The sequence below is a fragment of the Leuresthes tenuis genome, unplaced genomic scaffold, assembly GCF_036924035.1.
Source record: "Leuresthes tenuis unplaced genomic scaffold, fLeuTen1.0.hap1 SCAF_13, whole genome shotgun sequence".
NCBI classification, from domain to species: Eukaryota; Metazoa; Chordata; class Actinopteri; order Atheriniformes; family Atherinopsidae; genus Leuresthes; species Leuresthes tenuis.
Window position 1 is genome coordinate 18,783,051 of NW_027325367.1, and position 17,962 is coordinate 18,801,012.

Here is a 17,962-nt window from a genome sequence, read left to right on the forward strand (position 1 = left end):
CCCGTGAGCCAGTCAGCACAAATGGTCCTCTTCAAGAGTCAAGTTCCTCTCCCACAGAAAGCTCTTGAATGACAACCAAAGCGAAGCGAAGAGTTTTAGGCAGGGAAAACATCCCTTACTCCACAGGACCCAAGGTGTCTACAACCACAGTAGCTGTAGATGCGATTAAAAATCAGAGTGCAATGATTTGAAAGTCTGATAAACACATTTTCTTTCTTCATCCACAATGAAACACAGCGAAGATATTACTTATTTACATCGATATACACTAAAAACATTAGCTCACCTTGAATTTGATAGTTGCAATTGGTGTAGCATCCCATTCTTCTGTCAACAACAGCCCAAACAAGTGCTGGACTTTTGAGATTCAGATTGTAGCTGCTCCTGAGTCGTCTCTGGACTGCAGGCAGGCCAATCAAACGCAAACTCCTCTACTACTAAACCATGTCGTTATAATAGATGCGGTATGTATGTTTTAGCATTGTCTCGCTGAAATCTACAAAACATTTCCCTGGAAAAGTTGATGTCTCGATGGGTGCATTTTTGTTGCTCTAAAACCTGAACATGGCAGCTACGCACCCCCACACCATCAGAAATTAGTTTTTTTTTAACTCAACGCCAGTAATAAGCCAAGATGATCCGTCTCTTCTTCAGTCCAAAAAGACTCCAGTCCATTTGGAATGAGCTTTGGCTCGGAGCGTCTCTGGATCGTGTTCACGTATGGCTTCTTCTCTGCACGATAGACTTGTGGATGCCACGGTGAACTGCGATCAGAGGAAATGATTTCTGGAAGTGTTCCTGAGCCCATGCAGAGATTCCCGTGACAGAGTCATGGTCTGCTTTTAATGCAGCACCAATACAGAGAGAAAGTGACCCCTTGCACACAGAGATGTCTCCAGATTCTCTGAGTCTCATGTTGATATTATGTACTGTAGATGGTGGTATGGTGGTGGGAGATGGTGGTATGTTTTATATTTTTTTCGTTGTCCGTTATTTTGACTGACAGGGTCATAAAAATCCTGTCATACTCTATTTTTACCTGTCGCTTTTATTTTAAAAATGATAATGACATATTCAATAGCATTTAATTTTCATTCACTTTTAATTAATATTCTATTTATATTATTAATTTTTTTTTTTTACACTTACATCCCTCAACAGTTTTCTGTTCTCCCTCCTCAGCCAGAACTCCCACTCCCTGCTCCCACTGAACTCTGTACTTCCCCTGACCTCCTTGCTGCCGCTTGCTCGCTCCATAGTTGCCGAGGGCTGATTACTTGTTTGTCCTTCATCTTCCACTGCATCAGTCCCTCTTTTTTCACCTCTTATCAACACCATCATCGTTATTGGGCTTTTTGAAAAAACTTCGGACACTCAGCTGCTGTGACATTTTTCCTAGTGAAGCTAACGAGGTCATGCATCAAGAGAGACAATAGCTAATTAATATGCTCGCCAGCAGGTGGTCAGGGGTGTGAATTGCAGTCTGTCAAAATGACAGATGGTCTTCAAATTTTTCCGTCACCATTATGAAAAAAAACCCGTCAAGGACGAAAAATAGTCGAAAAAAATAGCCGATTCAGCCTGAACAGTTTTATACAGGAATATTTTCCCCGAGATTGCTCCACAATTTGTAGCCACGGCTTTTTGCAGATTGCTGAGACTCGGCTTCTCTAAGGTGCTTTTTTCTTTTTTTAAATAATTTGTCGTCTTACCGACATGTGCAACATGTTCCTCCAGTTGTTTCTTTTTGCTGCCATCAACTTTTTCAGCTTGTTTGCAGCCTCGTTCCAAGTGTTGCTGCAAACAAATTCAGGATGAGGTGATATTTTCCAATATTGTCCAATTTTCAACATTTGATGCGTTTTTCATGTTAAAAATGTTGAATTATCATTTGCAAATCATTGTTCTGGGGTTCCATCTACAACCATGCAATGATTACAGCCCTCTCAGTATATGTGTGTATGTGTAATTTCTTTTTTGCCTAATTAAATGTAGATGGCATAGTTCAAATTCCAAAACAAATTCCCAATCAGCAGCAACACCTGGCTAAAAGCGGTGGTCAATAGATGGTGAATGGTTGCAATTGTTTGTGCACTGATTCTTGCAAAGAGATGTTTTGCTTCTTGTTAATTTTTCCAAGCTTTCCCTTAACAGAGAGCACAAAAACACGCAGGCCTGAGGTGAAGTCTGAATGCAACACAAACCTTTGCTGAAGAGGATTCATAACTTCCAGATTCCACAACCGGCTTCGTCCTGTGACTCATCGACAAATGTACAAACTCAAATCAAGACTTCAAGTTGACGCACAACTGTCCTTTAATGACGTCGGTCACATTTGTTTACAGATTAAACTATTCCTGTTCAAATATGGGAAAGATGGTGCACAGATGTAACCTGCTTACTTTCTTCAGCTAATAGCCTGTGCCTGGACTGTCAGAAAGTCTTACCAACGGGAGAACTTGAAGTGATTGTTTTCTGTAGGATATCATCACTCATATCTTTGTGGACTAATTTTGCAACTTCTCTGTGCAATGTTAATCCAGTTGATTGAGGTTTACAGTAGGTCAGGATTTAGACGGGCAGCACCTAGATTCTTCCCTTTTTTCCAGTCAGCAGCAGATTTGCTGGCATTTTTAGGATCATTGTCCAGCTGCCTCATATTTTATATTAGCATACTTTGGTATACAGAGGAGTTCATGATCAAGTCATTGACTGCAGGGTGCCCAGGTCATGTGGCTGTAAAACGAGCCCAAATCATCAGCCCTCCACCACCGTGCTTGACAGTTGGTATGAGACGTTTATGCTGATATGCTGCGTTTGGTTTCTACAAACGTGCTGCTGTGAATTATGACCACACATCTCCACTTTGGTCTCATCTGTCGAAAAGATGGAGTGGAGGCAGCCCCTCATTCTTTGTTAAAAGTGAGCTGAAGTAGTTAGAAATGTTTTCCATAGTGATGTTAGTTAGAAATGATAAGGCTGGGCTATCAATAAAGTGGTTAAGCCGCACTGGAGGAGTGGGAAAAACAAGAGGCGATTTCTTAAAATATCACCAAATAGTGGAAGAATCAACTCATCTGGTATGAATCATTAAAAGAAATCTAGTCTTTAGTCATTATATTCGCTCGTCGAGAAAAGCTAAAAGCTAAAAGCAGCAACAACAAAAGCAGCGACTGTCGGGCGTTACGGATTTAAATACTTGCTTTAGTGAAATTGCACAAGCTTAAAAAGAGAATGCGATTTAGGACTTAGCTAAGAGCTAAGATTGAAAGTAGAAGCAGATCCAGTGCATGACCCTGTAAAAGGAACGAGATCCTGGATGCAAAATCAGGAGAGGAGGAATCTATTTTAGCCAGGTATTGTCCCGATGAGCTGCCCGTTTTCTGAGACTACAATAAACCCGACAAACCACAGCCAACAAGCCTGGCTACCTCATTCCACCGAAGCCGAAAAACTCTTGCCATGTAGCTGATTGGCAGTCACTGTGAGTTAAGCTACCGAGCCTAAGCCAGACATCTCCAGGGCTTCGTTTTAAGCCTCACTTGATGGCGGCTCAGTTTCTTATGTCTGAGTGTCCGGGAGTGGCAAGGAGGACCCACTTGATCAGAAGCAGCCAGGGAGACATTCCTCTTCCTACAGGTCTGTCAAGGGCTGAAAAAAAGAAATATAGCTAAAGCGACAGCTTACCTCAAATCCGTTTGCAATCAAGGGCAAAAAATCTCCATGTAGTTTCTGATTCGGCTTTAATCCCAGACAGCACCACACCTTCATCTCATAATGACCCCAGAGGAAATACACGGGGATTGAGTGGGTTTGGGTAAGAATTAGAGGACTGGCAGGGAGAACGCCCATGCTGTGCAAACCCTCACAGCCTTCCAGATGCTGGATTATGGAAGAGTGGAACTGAAGGAAGGCTGGGACAGATGCAGAGTCCCGAGTGCGTGCTGCATTTCTTACATTCTTACAGCAGGGTCCAGGAGCGAGATATCGAAGAAAAAGGACAGCGTCAATTTTTGCAGCTCTTCTCAGTTATCAAACAAATTAAATCAGTTGTCTGAAGGGGCTTTTTTCAGTGTGGAATGTTCGCCAAAGTAAAGCCGTGTCTCTTTCCCAGATATTTTGAAGACATTCATACCCTCATTTCACTTGGCCTGATTATCGTAATTCCTCGTATGTGGCTGCAGATCAGTTGTCTGCCAGCGCTGGCCTTTAACATTGGCTTCCTGTTCGTTACAGGATTGATTTTAAGATTTGATTGCTGTTTTTTTTTTCTTTTTCTTTTAAGGTACTGAAACACTGCGGTCAACCAGCCAGAAGTTTCTACGTTGTTCGAACATCTACTCAGTAGAAGTAGAAATGTTCAAAGTGGCTGCTCTGAATCTGTGAAACAAGAACTGATCAGAATTTAGAAACCTCCTCTTCTTATTGGCATCGAACTCAAGCAGAGATCATTCAACCCTGATCTCATCCGTTACATTTCGTGTTTTTTTTTTTTGGATAAAGCTTTAGTCAATTTGGTCAATTCACACATTGTGTTTTAAGCGGGATTTTATTTCTCTTCATTTTATTTGTCCAGCACTTTGGCACAACTCTTCACATCAAGGTGTTCCATAAATTAAAAATCAATCAGGGGTCATTTGAACGGTTGCTCGAGTGCATTTCTAGACGACACAAGCTGGCAGAGAAGCTGCCTGATGGGGTAACAGAGAGCTGAAGGTAATGACAACAGCTGGAACTACCCTTTCAAAGTAATAGATGAACACTGGAAACACAGCAAAGTACTGAGTAAAGAGATGAGGAGTAATGGACAAACAGCTGAGCCAGATAAGACAAAGTGGATAAAAGTTAAAAGGCATCTACAATGAAAAGCTTAAACACCAGAAGGTGATGATTCAAACTTACCTCGAAGAAAAACGCTATCAAAGTACAAAAATTGTATTTTTACTTCCTTTTTGCAAAAGACAATTTCAACTGCCGAAATAAAAACTTTCCATGGTTTTATTCCAAACTTGACTTAATTTATGAAAATTAAAACGAATGAATGTGAACTTAAACATCTCTTTCATTGTCAGAACATCAGTCACAACACACACAACAATCAGAAAGGAGAGAGTACAGCTTTTCTGTGGACATTATCTGTGAATTTCAACCCAAAAAAAAGAAAAGAAAATTCAAAAAGGCACAGGTGTCGGCCCGAAGAAACGCGCACGGAAGTGACTGAGCTGGTTTGACTCCGGTGACTAAAAACCAAAGTGAGCTACTGACTGCTGCCTCCTTGCATGCCCCGTTGTTTATGTCGGGGTACGATTCTTTGTCTACATTTAAACTGGAAAAAAAAAATGCTGCTAGATTTGGTTACATCTCATTCTTCTACATTAGGTCGGCGTATTTTTGCGGTTTCTCTAAAAACATTCGGACTCAAAAGAAAAAAAAACAAAACAAACATGCTTTATTTCAAATTGCTGCAACGGGGGCACTAAAAACAAACTGCAGAAACACACACAGCCCCCCCCCCCCCCCGAGGTCAACTCACTTCGATAGAAAATATTCTCATTTTTAAAAATTCGTGAATAAAATGAAAGCACAGGAGAACGTACTGCGGACGAAATTATTTGGAACAGAGTTACGCAGCTTTCTGTCCAGCCAACAAACAGAAGAAGAAGAAGGAGGAGGAGGAGGAGGAGGAGGAGGGGAAAAAAAAAAAGGAACACTTATTAGATATTAAGAGCACAATGCGGTGCTGCTTTTCAACCTTTCAAAAGAAATAAAAATTGAACATTTCACAAAATTTCAGCAATAAATAGATCAAGAATGAACAACCACCCTCCTCACGGCTGTAACTGTGGCATGTTGAGGTTTGCAGGGCGCAGACTCATTTCTTTCCAGGGAGAAGTGGTAGTAAACACACACACACACACACATCTGTAGAGTCAGTCACTATCTCACTCACACACACACACACAAGTGGACAGAGCAGAGTACATTGAGGCTATTGATTACCTGGGCTGACTGACCTCACGACACATTGATAAAATGACACAGTGCAAATCTTCAGACGGCGAGCTAAAATAAGAGCGACGAAGACACACCGACATGGCAAACGTTCAGACACTTTGTACAATTCTAAAATGAAGTCTTTCTTTTTTTTTTTTTTTTTTGGATTTTTTTATTTTGGTACTTTTCTTTTTAGGATCAAGATGGAATGAAGCTCCAGAGAAGCAAATGTGTATGGGGGGGGGGGGGGGGGGGGGCAACAACAATATCGCTGATTCAGAAAAATGTTTTGTTTTTTTATTTAAAAAAGAAAAAAAAAACTTTACGCAACTATTTCAAAGATTTATTATTTCCTTCTACCTTCTTTTGCTTAACCCTTCATTGACCACGTTTTAAAAAAAAGAAAAAAAGATTTAAAACAATGAGAGGTTTAACTACATAAAACACTCTGGAGCACCATTTGCATTAACAAGGAGACGGGACTGCGATCCAAGAACAAAAACAAGAAAAAAAAAATAGAAGCCAAAAGGTCATTCTGGTCATTCTAAAAAGGCAGCGATTTTGACTGGTGGCACTAAGTTTGGACTTAAATGTAGACACGAGTCAATCCAGTCAACCGACTACAGTGCATTATAAAGGTGTTTCTCATCTAAGGGGGTTTTTGTGAATGACCTCCAACCTCCTGTGCAGGTCGCGTCACCCTGGTCCGCTACACCTGTTTGAAGTGAAATGCTTACTTTTGTGAGTTCTCAGGAAAAGGCAGAGAAAGCCTGGAAAAAGGAGGAAAACAAAAGAAACGGGGAGAAAAAAGAAAAAAGACGAAGAAAAGAAACGATGCTCTGTTCTCGGGCTCTCCTCTCCCCTGTTAGTTTCTCGTCCTCGCAACGCTAGTCGAGTGTTTTCGATGGATGACACCCAGGTTTTTACAGTACCTCACAACCCTTTGGGTTTGCAGAGTTCTTAAAGACTCAGAAGCAGCTTCCTGAAGGAATCCAGTCACAGGATATGGAAGGATGCTGAAGTGTCTGTTAACTGGATAGAAGGAGTTACAGAGTTCCTGCTCCTGCTGCTTTCGACTTCACCACTCGGCATCCCCGATGGTTTTGGAAAAGACGTAATCTCTGCCGTTTAGATTCATGATCCCGTCCTTCAGGTGGAATTTCCATTTGTTCTTACTTCTGTGAATCTGTGGAGCGAGCGGGAGGAAATGAGTGTTGTGGGCGTTTGGGTACAGATGGGACACAGAGTCGGCTTACAGTGGACACAGTCTCGGATGTCGGCCCACAGAGGACTCATCCAGACACGTACCCGGAGACGTTAAGCAGTGTTGACTTTAGCTCAAAAGGAATTAGCATCAAACCGTGATGTAATACACCTCGTGCCATGTGATAGCGGCAGCTGGAGGCTGCACTTAAAGCTAAAAGGTGGCTGAGTGTCGGGGAGAATGATTTCCTACCTTGTCGTACTGGCACACCACTACATTCTCTGTATCAAACAGCTCCTGGTCTTCCGCATCGCTGACATCATCCCCACTGTTCAGAGGCTCCTACCAAGGAAACCAAACCAACTATTAGTTGGTAATAGTTTAACCTCCCCGGTGAGGCACACATAAATTCTGAAAATCTACTAAAATAAGCGTTTCCGTAAAGATTAGCGTCTTCCGAAGCTCACCTCTTCGACCTGCCCGTCCTCTCCGCCGTCCTTGTCTTTCTCCTCCTCGTCATCTTCGTCGTACTCCTCCTCCTCATCCTCGTCGTCCTCTGAGGAGGTGTCTCCGGCTCCGTCCACCTGCAGCATCATGGGAGGTTGCTGCGCCTGCGGCTGCGCCTGCTGCTGAGCTTGAGGCTGCGGTGGGGCCTGTGGTGCAGCTGCGCCCTGGGCCTGCTGAACCTGCTGGACCAGAGCTGCCGTCGCTGCTTGACTGGGCTGCGGCGCCATAGTGGCCGTCTGCATCACCTGCTGGGAAAAGGGAAGTCCTGTCAGGTGACACTGGCCTGGCGTCAAAAATCTGACAACACCATCTTAAAAATACTTAAAATCCCACTCTAGGACACACTTTAAAGTCTGGCTGTAATCAGAGGTAGAATGTTGGAAAAAGGCTTTAAAATTCTCCAGATAATCAAAGTTTAAATAGGTCCCGATGTTCTGACCTGTGCGTTGCCTTGGACTTTGTTTCCCGGAGCCAAGACAATCTGCTGTGGCTGTATGATGACTCCTGTTTGCTGAGGCAGGCCTCCCTGCAGAGGAGCCAGAACCTAGAACAGGTGAAGAAGCAAACAAATAGAAATCAATTATTCATGCGAGCTTGTGGTTTCAAGGAAATTATTCCAGAAGAACTTGAATGCATCTCGATTACATTATACGTGTTACTGAACTCAACTGTTGCCAGCATGAGCGAGTCATGTCTTTATTTAGTATACTGCCAGGAAAACAGGAAATAGGTGCAGCGATATACATCTAAACATGAGCAAAGACAAATGGAAATACGGGATATAGGTCCAAAAATGGAGCACAATTCTACTGAGGTTGGAAGTCGCTGTTTGGCATGTCCACCTTTATTCTTCACCCTATCAGAAAAGCTTTCTGTCATTTCTTTAAGTAGTCTTCTGGAATAGTTCTCTCGGCTTCCTCCTGTTGCCACCGATTTTCAGTCCGTGTTAAATGAGACTGTGTTGATGTTTTGCTGCCCAGGCTTTCAAACCTTGTCTGAAACCTGGGCGTTGTCCCTCCTCTGAGTGTTGGAACGCACCTGTTGTATGACCGGCGCCTGCACGCCTCCGGGCTGCATCTGCTGCTGCAGCACGATCTGCTGCTGGGGCTGCTGGATGATGTATTGAGTGCCGTTGGGGGCGCGGACCACCTGCAGGATCTGACCTGAAACGAGGACACGAGTGTGAACACATCTCGCTCAAAAGCCAAACTTCCTATGATACCGCGACAGCAATGCACGGAGGACTGTGCGCAGATCAATTAGTGTGAGTGCTCTACCTTGGCTGGTGAGGAGCTGTTGGTATGGGGTGACCCCTGTGGGCAAAGCCAGGGTTGCCGCAGTGGCTGCTGCAGTCTGGAGGAGAAAAGCAGAACACACACGTTTAGTGCCCCTTCAGAGCAAAAATAATAGGGGAAACTGAGACACATATTTATGTTTTTAGAGTTAGGTCAGATTCTCGCTGACATGGCAGGTGCACAATTTGTTTACTTCAACATAATCCTGATTTTATCTGCTGGGCTTCGGTGCAAACATAGAAAATTTAAGCTTAATGTTAGTAGATCAAGGAGGGGGAGGGGAAAATATGGCAGCACAGTCGCACACCTCAATAACAGATGGTTTGATCAACAGATGTGTTTAGAAGTGCTCCCACTGCAACATTAAAGGCACAGTTCTGGTTTTCATGTGGGAAAACAAATGAGCAGTCAGGTTTAACTGCAGCCGTCAGGGCGCTCTCAGGTCAGCGTTGGCCGTTTTAAAGCACGGCTCGCTTTGAGGTTTATGCTCCTCACACTTCATTCCAGGGCAATTGTGCATCATTTGAAATTCGGGTGAGTTTGAGCGTTACATAAAGAGAGTAATCACTGAGTCAAAAGGTTTCTCATATGTTGCATCACCGTAACAGATCACATTAGCCCATCTAGAGAGCAGCAGTTGTGCAAAACAAGCATCTGAAAATCCGACTTCTTCTACACATTTAAGCTTTTTCAACCAGTCTTTTAACTTCCCCTGTTGACATTGTAGCGCCGCTGCCGCATGTCAGACGATGAGCCGCACCAAACGAAAAACTCTCCAAGTCCCTCTCTCGTTACAGTTTCACCATAGCAACAAGCTGTTATGCCATAAAAATACACACTGGAGCCAAAAAACAGGCTGGGGTGTGTTGCGCAAAACGCCGGCGGATGGGAGCCTTTTAAGATATTGATACGATCGCTCAGACATGGAGCAGGAGCTCCAGCACCAGTTCAAATGCCTTTCAACTTTTTTACTTTGCTCTTTTGGCTCAGATGATGTGAAAAAAAAATAATAAATTGAAACTGACAGAGCTCCAGATGCCTATCGCAGGTAAATCGGCTTGTGCTGCATTTGAAAGTTAAACGTATACATTACTAAGCCCGACCAGGTGAGATTGCTGTCGTAAAACGTCCTGGAATAGCATCGGGGGCCTGAGGGGGGGGGGGGGGGGGTCATTCACACATGACACCCACCACGCTGCCAGATTAAAGGAAAGCAGTTCATGTCTGAGACGAGCTTAAGCGTCTGAGGCTGAAAGGCCCTGCAGCTCCATCAGACCGGTCGGTAATGTGTTCTGCACAGATGAAGAACCACAGCAGGCTGCTTTATCTCATGATACAAATCACTGTCAAAACGGCCATTAGCAGCGTCCCTCCCACAGAGGCTCCGATGTTTAATAAACGGTCACATGGAGATGGTTACGAGGGGGACTTAGGCTCACAAAGCTACTTTTTGTTTCAGAGGGATGCGCAAGAAGCGCTCCTTTTATTGTTCTGATGAGCATGTTTTGTGCACACAGTCCACTCACCATCCCCGTTGCACTCATGTGCTGTAAAATCTTCGGATCCTGAACAATGACTTGCTGCTGGGGAGCTGAAGAGAGAAACACGTTCAAGTCCCAAAAACAGTGAGGCCGTAAAAATCTGCATTCTCACCCACATCCGTTTCTCCCACCTTGCTGTTGCTGAGGGGGCAGGATGACCTGCTGGGCCTGTGCCGCCTGCGTCACCTGCTGCACTTGCTGGACATGCTGAACCTGCTGCTGCTGCTGGGCGGCCTGCAGGGCTGCCTGCTCCTCGGTGTGGAAGCCCTCCACTGCCTTCGACTGCAGCAGTTTGTTCTCCCACAGCTGCGAGACGGGAGACGACAGGCCGACTCAGAAACACAGCCACACCGCTGCCATTTGAGAACAATAGTCACGGGGGCTCGTTACCGTTTTCAGCTCCAGGAGAACTTGCTCGTCCACTCCCTCGTCCAAGAACAGCTCTCGTACCTCGCTGATCACGTCCTCGATCACAGACTTGTATAATTTAGGCTAGAAGAAAATGATCAGTCACATCAAAACAACACATCTGAAACAAAGTCAACGCTTGCCAGCTGGGAGTTTACTGAAATATTCTGGTTGTGGCATTTCAATTTGTTTTTAAAAGGTGCTTCCCAGCTGTCAGCAGCAAAACCTTTTATACAAACATGTTAGAATGACAATACATCCGGTTTTTCCTTTGCAGAGTAAGCATTAATAGGGATAATGAGGTAATAGCTTGTGTATAGCTGGTGCATATGTGCAACTTTGACACTGCTGCACTCCAATGTAATCCATGGGGCTGAGCTGCAGCATCTGCACGGCACTGCGTGGCTTGCTGGGCTAATCCATACATCCGTCTGTCACCATTAACGAGGCGACACGTCCCGAGGGACAGCGCCGCGTGAATGGTGGTCTCTCACCAACAAAATGTATGGCGCTTAAACGTATACAACGACACGGCGGCGCAGCTTAAACCTAACGGCCAGGCCGCCGCAGTGCGCGCGCTCCACGGCGCTGCCCTGGTGTCCGCAGCGGAGACCGAGGTCTCTCCTTCCCTCCCCCTCGGCCCGTCTGTTCCTCCACTATTTAAAGCTCAGTGTGGTGTTTATATGTAGAGCCGGTGACGTAGCGTCGTGTAGCACCGTCCCATCCCGGGCAGTCTATATTAGACAGCCAATATGGCTGTATAAAACCAGGCAGCGGAAAGGAGGAGGGCCAGAACCGAGAGAGAGGAGAGACGTGGAAGCCATTTTATAGAGCGGCGGGCTGCGCGCTCGAGAGCCTCGTTCTTTCGCCAATTTGTGGCGGAATTAGACGGGGTTTATCCGTGTTATAGCTTATAAGAACTCAGCTCAGACCAAGTAGTTTGGCTTTGACGCTAGGGAGCAGGACAATATTTTGTATGGCATGGGTAAAAGAGGTGGTTTGGGACGGCTCTCGTGCCCTCTGGTCGTGGAATGGTGGACAATGATGAGCCAGCTCACGGAGCGCTGAAGACTTTCGGATCAGGACATTTTTAATATTTGAAAATTAGCCTTAATTCAATCGCAGTGGATGGTGACTGTGCTTTGGGTACATTTGCATTTAAAAAAATGATGCAATATCAAGTACTAAACTTGAGCCGAACGTTTGTAATTTTACTCAACATTCAATTTTTTTGTTGGCCCCCTTTGCTGAAGTAACAGCAAAAACGTCAAAAACACTCCATATTTTAAAGTGATTCAGTCATTCACAGAAGCCTCTCTCACACTACAATGAGACAACTAAGCTAAAAGGACTACTTATGAAGCTTCAGCCTGACAAAAACCAAACTCAATGTAAAATTGTATTTTCACCAAAGGATCTAAAATCTACATCATTCTCACGTAAATTATGCTTTTTAAAAGAAATGGTTGCCCCTGCGAAGTAAGCCATTCCTGCTCTGAATGGTTTCCTCTGAAAGAACTACCTAGTTTCGAAAACTGATAAGAATGTCTCGTGCCTGAACGTGAGTTTTCCTTTTAATTGACACAAAAGTGACGTGTTGGTTAAAGCTGACTCATTTTACTGCAATAAATTAAACCAGCTCGTCGACATCTTTCCATAAACTTTACCCCCATTTTCCCCCGCTGACAGTCCTTAGAGATTGATCCTTACCACTGGGTTCGAGTTTGCCGAGCTCGCCATTATACGCGCAGTGTAAAACCACACAGAAATAGGCGAGAAATAGAGCCAAAAATTACGAAAAAAAAGACTTAAAACAACTGGGAACGATACTTTAAAACAGCCGGCATCACTTTTGTAAATAAAACACAGTTTAGGCGGTCTTATTTACAATCCCGGGCTGCGACTCCCCAGCCGTCCTCCTTCCGTCGTTGTCCTGCTTTATATACTGAGCGAAGGAGCTGCGAGTGCGCGAGACATAGGGCAGGGTCAAGTGGCACATAGCGCGAGATTTGTTGCGGAATATGATGACTAATTAGAGCAGTTGCTGCTGGGAAATGTAGTTCAAATGGTGTTGGATCGTTAAATACAGGCGGGCAAATTAGCTTAGACCTCAGCTCGTTAATGCTGTGTGATCGTATTTGTTGAATTAGGCTAACTGTAAATAATAAGACCTGTATATTTTCATCACAAGTTGATTTTATACATTTAATGATTCTAAGAAGAATAAGAAGAGAAGCAAAAAAAAACTATCACAAGCGCAAGAATAGTTGATGAAATAAGTTAGTTATTTTTTCTTGAATGACTGAGAGACCCTGCAGTGACAGGCATTGTCGGTTTATCTGCATTGAAAAGGTTCAACATCAAAAGTTACGAGGTGTCTTTCTCTTTTCACCTGCCAAATCAAATCTCTTTGCTGCGTAAGCGCTTCTGTGTGGTACATATGCGTTTTCAGCTCATTTGTCATGTAGTGACACCATGCTGCCACGAGAGTGTGGTCACACCACACAACAAGAACACTTTACAATTCCAAGACACTCACACACACACACACACACACACACACATACAAACTATTCACTTGATAGCATGCAACAATTTTACAAGACAACCAATTTTTTAAAAAAAAGGAGATTTAAGTGAGTTTCTGAATGAGCAGCATTCACAGGGTGTGTTTGCTTGATTTAAAATGCACCAGGCCCCAACTCCTGGGTGGGTGGGTGGTGGGGTTCAGAAACAATAAAGCTTTGCCATAAATTTGAGCTGACAAGAGAACCGTTTCCTCCAGTTCAGTCTCCATGGAAACTTGCTTTGCTGGTCATTCTGTGGATCTGGATGCTATAGACGACGGGAACGTACAGCGCTCGCTGCAGCAATCCACTTAACACGTCAGTGTGGCTTCTCTAAAACAGAAGGTCATCTACTAGAATTAATCTCCCTGAGATGAAATCAAAGGCCTCCCTGGCCCCCGCTGAGGACGGGCTTTTGATTTCACTTGTAAAACAAAGTGAGAAATGACTGGAGACGTGTGACTGATCCACGCTTGTGCGCCTTTTTGAGATGTGGTCAGACAACAAAAGCTGGGGCATGGCGTCTCTACCTTTGAGTCTCTGTCTCTGTAACTGAGTAATACGATGCCCTCTAAAGATCTAGAGAATGCACTTTTTTTTCTCAACCCCCCCCCCCCCCCCCCAAAACACCACCACCACCACATACACACACCACCCTCCTATCCTCTTTGCTGTAGTTGCATAGCAACAGAGGAGCTGCTAGCTCCAGTTGTGTTGTGGTGGGAGCGTGCTGCACAGGGGAGGCACTGGCTCGAGATTAAGCCTCGTCTCTGCTTCAATTATGAATGGGCTTCCACTGCCACACGGCTCTGAAATGGCACCTCTCAGATTGATAAGACGCCGAGGAAGTCTTTGGTACACTTAAACTCTTTTACTTCTCTCCCTGAGAGAGGGGAGGGGTTTGACTTTAATCAGAAGTATTGAACTTAAATGATTAGAGGAAGTAAATGAATAATTAACTGGCAGAGGAGGCATGGTTATGATAAGACCCTTGTTGATGGGAATATGCGAGGTTAATGATTGGGGTCAGGCTTGAGAGCAAATTAAAGAGTCTCCAGTCTCACAAAGGCAGCCCTTTACAAGTGAATGAGGGTTAGTGTGCAGCGCTGTGAGCTGTGAGGGAGGGGGGTGAGACAGGGGGAATATTCTTTCTTGTAATCCTTTACTCTACTTAACTTCAGACTATGAGAAGAAACTGGTTCAGTTTGGGGATAACCTGCAAACTACCAGAGGGGCATTAGTTTTTCGATCCCTGAAAAAAACAACAGGCAAACTTCTTCTCTGCAACTTGTACTTTTTATTATTGCAACCAACTGGAAGACAATACATCACATAAACATCATTGTAGTTTCTCAGAAAATGGAAAAACAAAATAAAACAACATTTATATATTTTTTGCCACGGTATTGGACAACGTTGATATTTACATGTAGTGATGAAATCGGTCTTAAAATCATTCTTTGGCAATGGTGATTGCACGATAAGGAAAAAAAAAACAAAAAACGGAACATTTACCGGAAAGAAAACCCCAAAAACAAACAAAAAGAAACAGAAGAAACAGAAAAAACACCCGGGTGGACTCTGCATCGCCTCACGGATCAATAACAGCTTTGCATTTTGACATCTCTAACCTATGGCTTTCCAATACTCAGCTCAGACGGTCACCAAAAAACGACAAAAAGAATCTTCAAAACATGGCAGTATCGTAGATCATTTCTGAAGCTAAACAGAAAACAAAAAAGGCATATAAAAACACCGGTGGATGAAACGTAAAGAAATGGCAACAGTTTCTCTCAGAGCGTTTCTTTTGGCAGGTTTTTAAACGAACACTTGTTTTGGGGAGCTTTTCAGGCAGTGTCGTGGTTTTCTCTTAGCAGTTGTTATCTTGAGGTGTCGCTGCTTTTCCAAGGAATAACAGGACAGGAGCTCAGCTTTGCTGCGAGTCACCGAATGAGTCAGAGGGGGGAAAGCAACACGCTCTCCCTATCTACATGCCAGCTGAACTCATCTCAGTTGTGGATTGTGCCCGAGCTGGTGTCCCCACCGCCGACACGTCTCCTTTCAGCCTCTTTCCTTCACGTCGGCATGGACACGGTACAGGATGTGCAGCCGCGTGCTACAGGTGGCAGAAACTGTACCAGCGGATGGCGCGCGCGTTTTTTTTACCCGCTTGGCTCGCTGACAGTCGCTCGGCGTCTTATTCAGCTCGAACAAAAAGCCCGTCTGAGCCCACAGAGCCGCTTCTTCGGCGGGCTGCGGATGAGAGAGAAAAACCAGCCCTTTTTTTTGTGCACCCCCTGTTTTTAGCACAGCGTGGCAGTGCAGCGTTTGGATCGCTCCTGATGAAAAGAACGCTCAAACCCACCGCCGCCCGTGTGAATTCCAATCCAGTCGGCATTGTAATGTGCAAAGAAAAAAAAACACCCAAAACAAACAACCTCTTCTTCCAGGTAGCCTTTTTCTCTTCTTTTTTTGGGGGGGAGATACGAGGTTCATTCAGGACGCATACAGAGTTTTCCATGCCCATCCGATTCACACATTTACACTGAACAATGCCAATGGAAAGTGAGGACAACGTGTACATTTACACACTGGAGGAAATTAACAAAAATAACCCCCCCCAAGAAAATCCAAAGTAAAAACGAACACTGTTATAAATAAAGACGGTAAACAGGCTGTCGTGACAACAGAGGGGCTCAGGGCAGGCGGGGAGGCAGGCACAATGTTAAAGGGGTGTGTGTTCCTGGGCTCCACACAAACTCACACACTCCACAGACGTGTTCTGGAGGAGTAACACCGGGGGGGGGGGGTTAACACTGAACACCGAAAAATCACTGTACAGGCAGAAGAAGACGGAAGCCCACCCCCCTGAGAGGTGATTCTGCTGGCTGGCCAAACGTAGCCCGAACCCGAAGCCCAGAGGTGGCGACCCTCTGGGAGGCGAGGGGGGGGGGAGGGCGGGGAAAGGGGGCTCTAATTGCAGAGTGATCTCCCACATTCCTCCCTGAAGACGTGTCTTTGAAAAGCCCGCTCAGAGAAAAAAAAAAAAAAAAACAACCCAAAAGACTTTTTTTTTTTTAAAAAAGGGGAAAAAAAAACCTCCATTATAATCACGGGTATAAGAACTGGTGGAAAAAAAACAAACCAAAAAAACCCCAACTTGTTTTCTTTCCTCTAGGATCAAGGTTTATATGAAAATAAGTCATGCTTCATGCTAAATACATCGTTTATCTTACATGATCTTTGAATAAAAAAGATTTGCTTTTTATCTTATTTACAAGCACCCATGCAATATAACTGAGAAAGTCCTGCAGGTCAAATTGCTTCAATTAAGAAAGGAAAAAAATAAAATATTTTCTAACCTTTTTACAGAGTTGCCCGCGCGGGACAAATTGCTTATATCTTTATGAGGGTAGAGTGAGGGGTAAACAGACGGCAACGGAAATCGGATGAAAAGCCCCACAGTTTGTGTGGAGAGCTTTTTCCGACAGTGTCAAAATGAACGAGGAAAGGTGTGGCAGCTACCGGCAGCTATGATATCTATACCAGGCGTCTACGTCTATGGACAGAAGTACTGAGGAAGTTCAGGACGTTTACATTATGCAACAACAACAACAAAATGAAGGAGATATTGCCTCAGACCCGGCACACTATCCATCTCTATGGTGATAAACATGACCTTTTTTTTTTTCATTTTAATATATTTCTTCTTAAATACTATGAGTGCTCTTGAAATAAACCATGTCTTTACCCATGATGCTTTTAGTATAAGTGGCGTAAAATAATCTTAAGTGCATGAATATATATATCACATTGGGTTTTCCGTTTCTTTTGACACTTAAGGTCACTCTCTCCGGCTCTTTGCCTCCCGCTTGCTTCGTTTTTTTATTATTATTATTATTTTTTTTGTTGTCTCCTTTTCCTTTTCTTCCCCCGGCTGTCGCATCGGCTACATGAAGCAACCTGGTCGCTTAATCTTTGGCACAGTCTCACATTTGTGCTCGTGGGTGTAAGAGAGTGATGCTCGAGAGCTCCGAGTCTCCGCCGTCCTCGCCGGCATCGCTGCGAGATTGCTACAGATTCACGTGGAAACAAACAGGTAAAGACAAACAGCCGTCCTCGGTCGCTGTGCTGTGCGCTCCTCAGTGTGACTCAGTTTTGTCGTTTTTCAGCTTGTCCAAATTAGTGACAAAACAGGCTTCTTTTATGGCTTGCATCCCCTTTTTAAACAACAAAAACAACATAGACACATGAGAAATACCCATTGATGTTAGTGTTGCTGAACATGTAGGAAAACATAGATTTTTGATATTGCCACAAATAAGTAGGATTCACCTAATGCCCTGCAGATAGATAGAGGGAGATGACAAGTGTCAGTTGAGACTAATGCTGTAGTAACGTTACCTGTTGACCTATTTGTGTATTGTACTGTGTGTGTGTGTGTGT

General features: G+C 44.2%; 2 protein-coding genes across 3 annotated transcripts in view; both read right to left on the reverse strand.

The window, feature by feature from the left end:
- Positions 1 to 4,980: 4,980 nt before the first annotated feature.
- gtf2a1 (general transcription factor IIA, 1) lies at positions 4,981 to 12,887 on the reverse strand. 2 transcript variants are annotated; one of them, XM_072362434.1, is made up of 10 exons: positions 12,660 to 12,887; positions 10,932 to 11,033; positions 10,673 to 10,847; positions 10,527 to 10,591; positions 8,983 to 9,058; positions 8,744 to 8,868; positions 8,145 to 8,249; positions 7,666 to 7,950; positions 7,451 to 7,540; positions 4,981 to 7,180 (listed from the first exon to the last, which is right to left on the reverse strand). In XM_072362434.1, exons 1-10 carry the CDS (start codon positions 12,687 to 12,689, stop codon positions 7,073 to 7,075), a joined length of 1,161 nt encoding a protein of 386 aa, XP_072218535.1. In that variant the 5' UTR covers positions 12,690 to 12,887; the 3' UTR covers positions 4,981 to 7,072. The 2 variants fall into 2 exon arrangements, with proteins under 2 accessions (XP_072218535.1, XP_072218534.1); XM_072362433.1 differs by having other exon boundaries at positions 7,666 to 7,953.
- Positions 12,888 to 15,995: 3,108 nt separating this feature from the next.
- The window catches only part of ches1 (checkpoint suppressor 1), a 59,304-nt gene continuing 57,337 nt past the window's right edge, over positions 15,996 to 17,962 (reverse strand). The window contains exon 7 of the mRNA XM_072362428.1: positions 15,996 to 17,736. Within this exon, the coding sequence (XP_072218529.1) occupies positions 17,659 to 17,736 (78 nt within the window). The 3' untranslated portion in view covers positions 15,996 to 17,658. The remainder of the gene's footprint in view (positions 17,737 to 17,962) is intronic.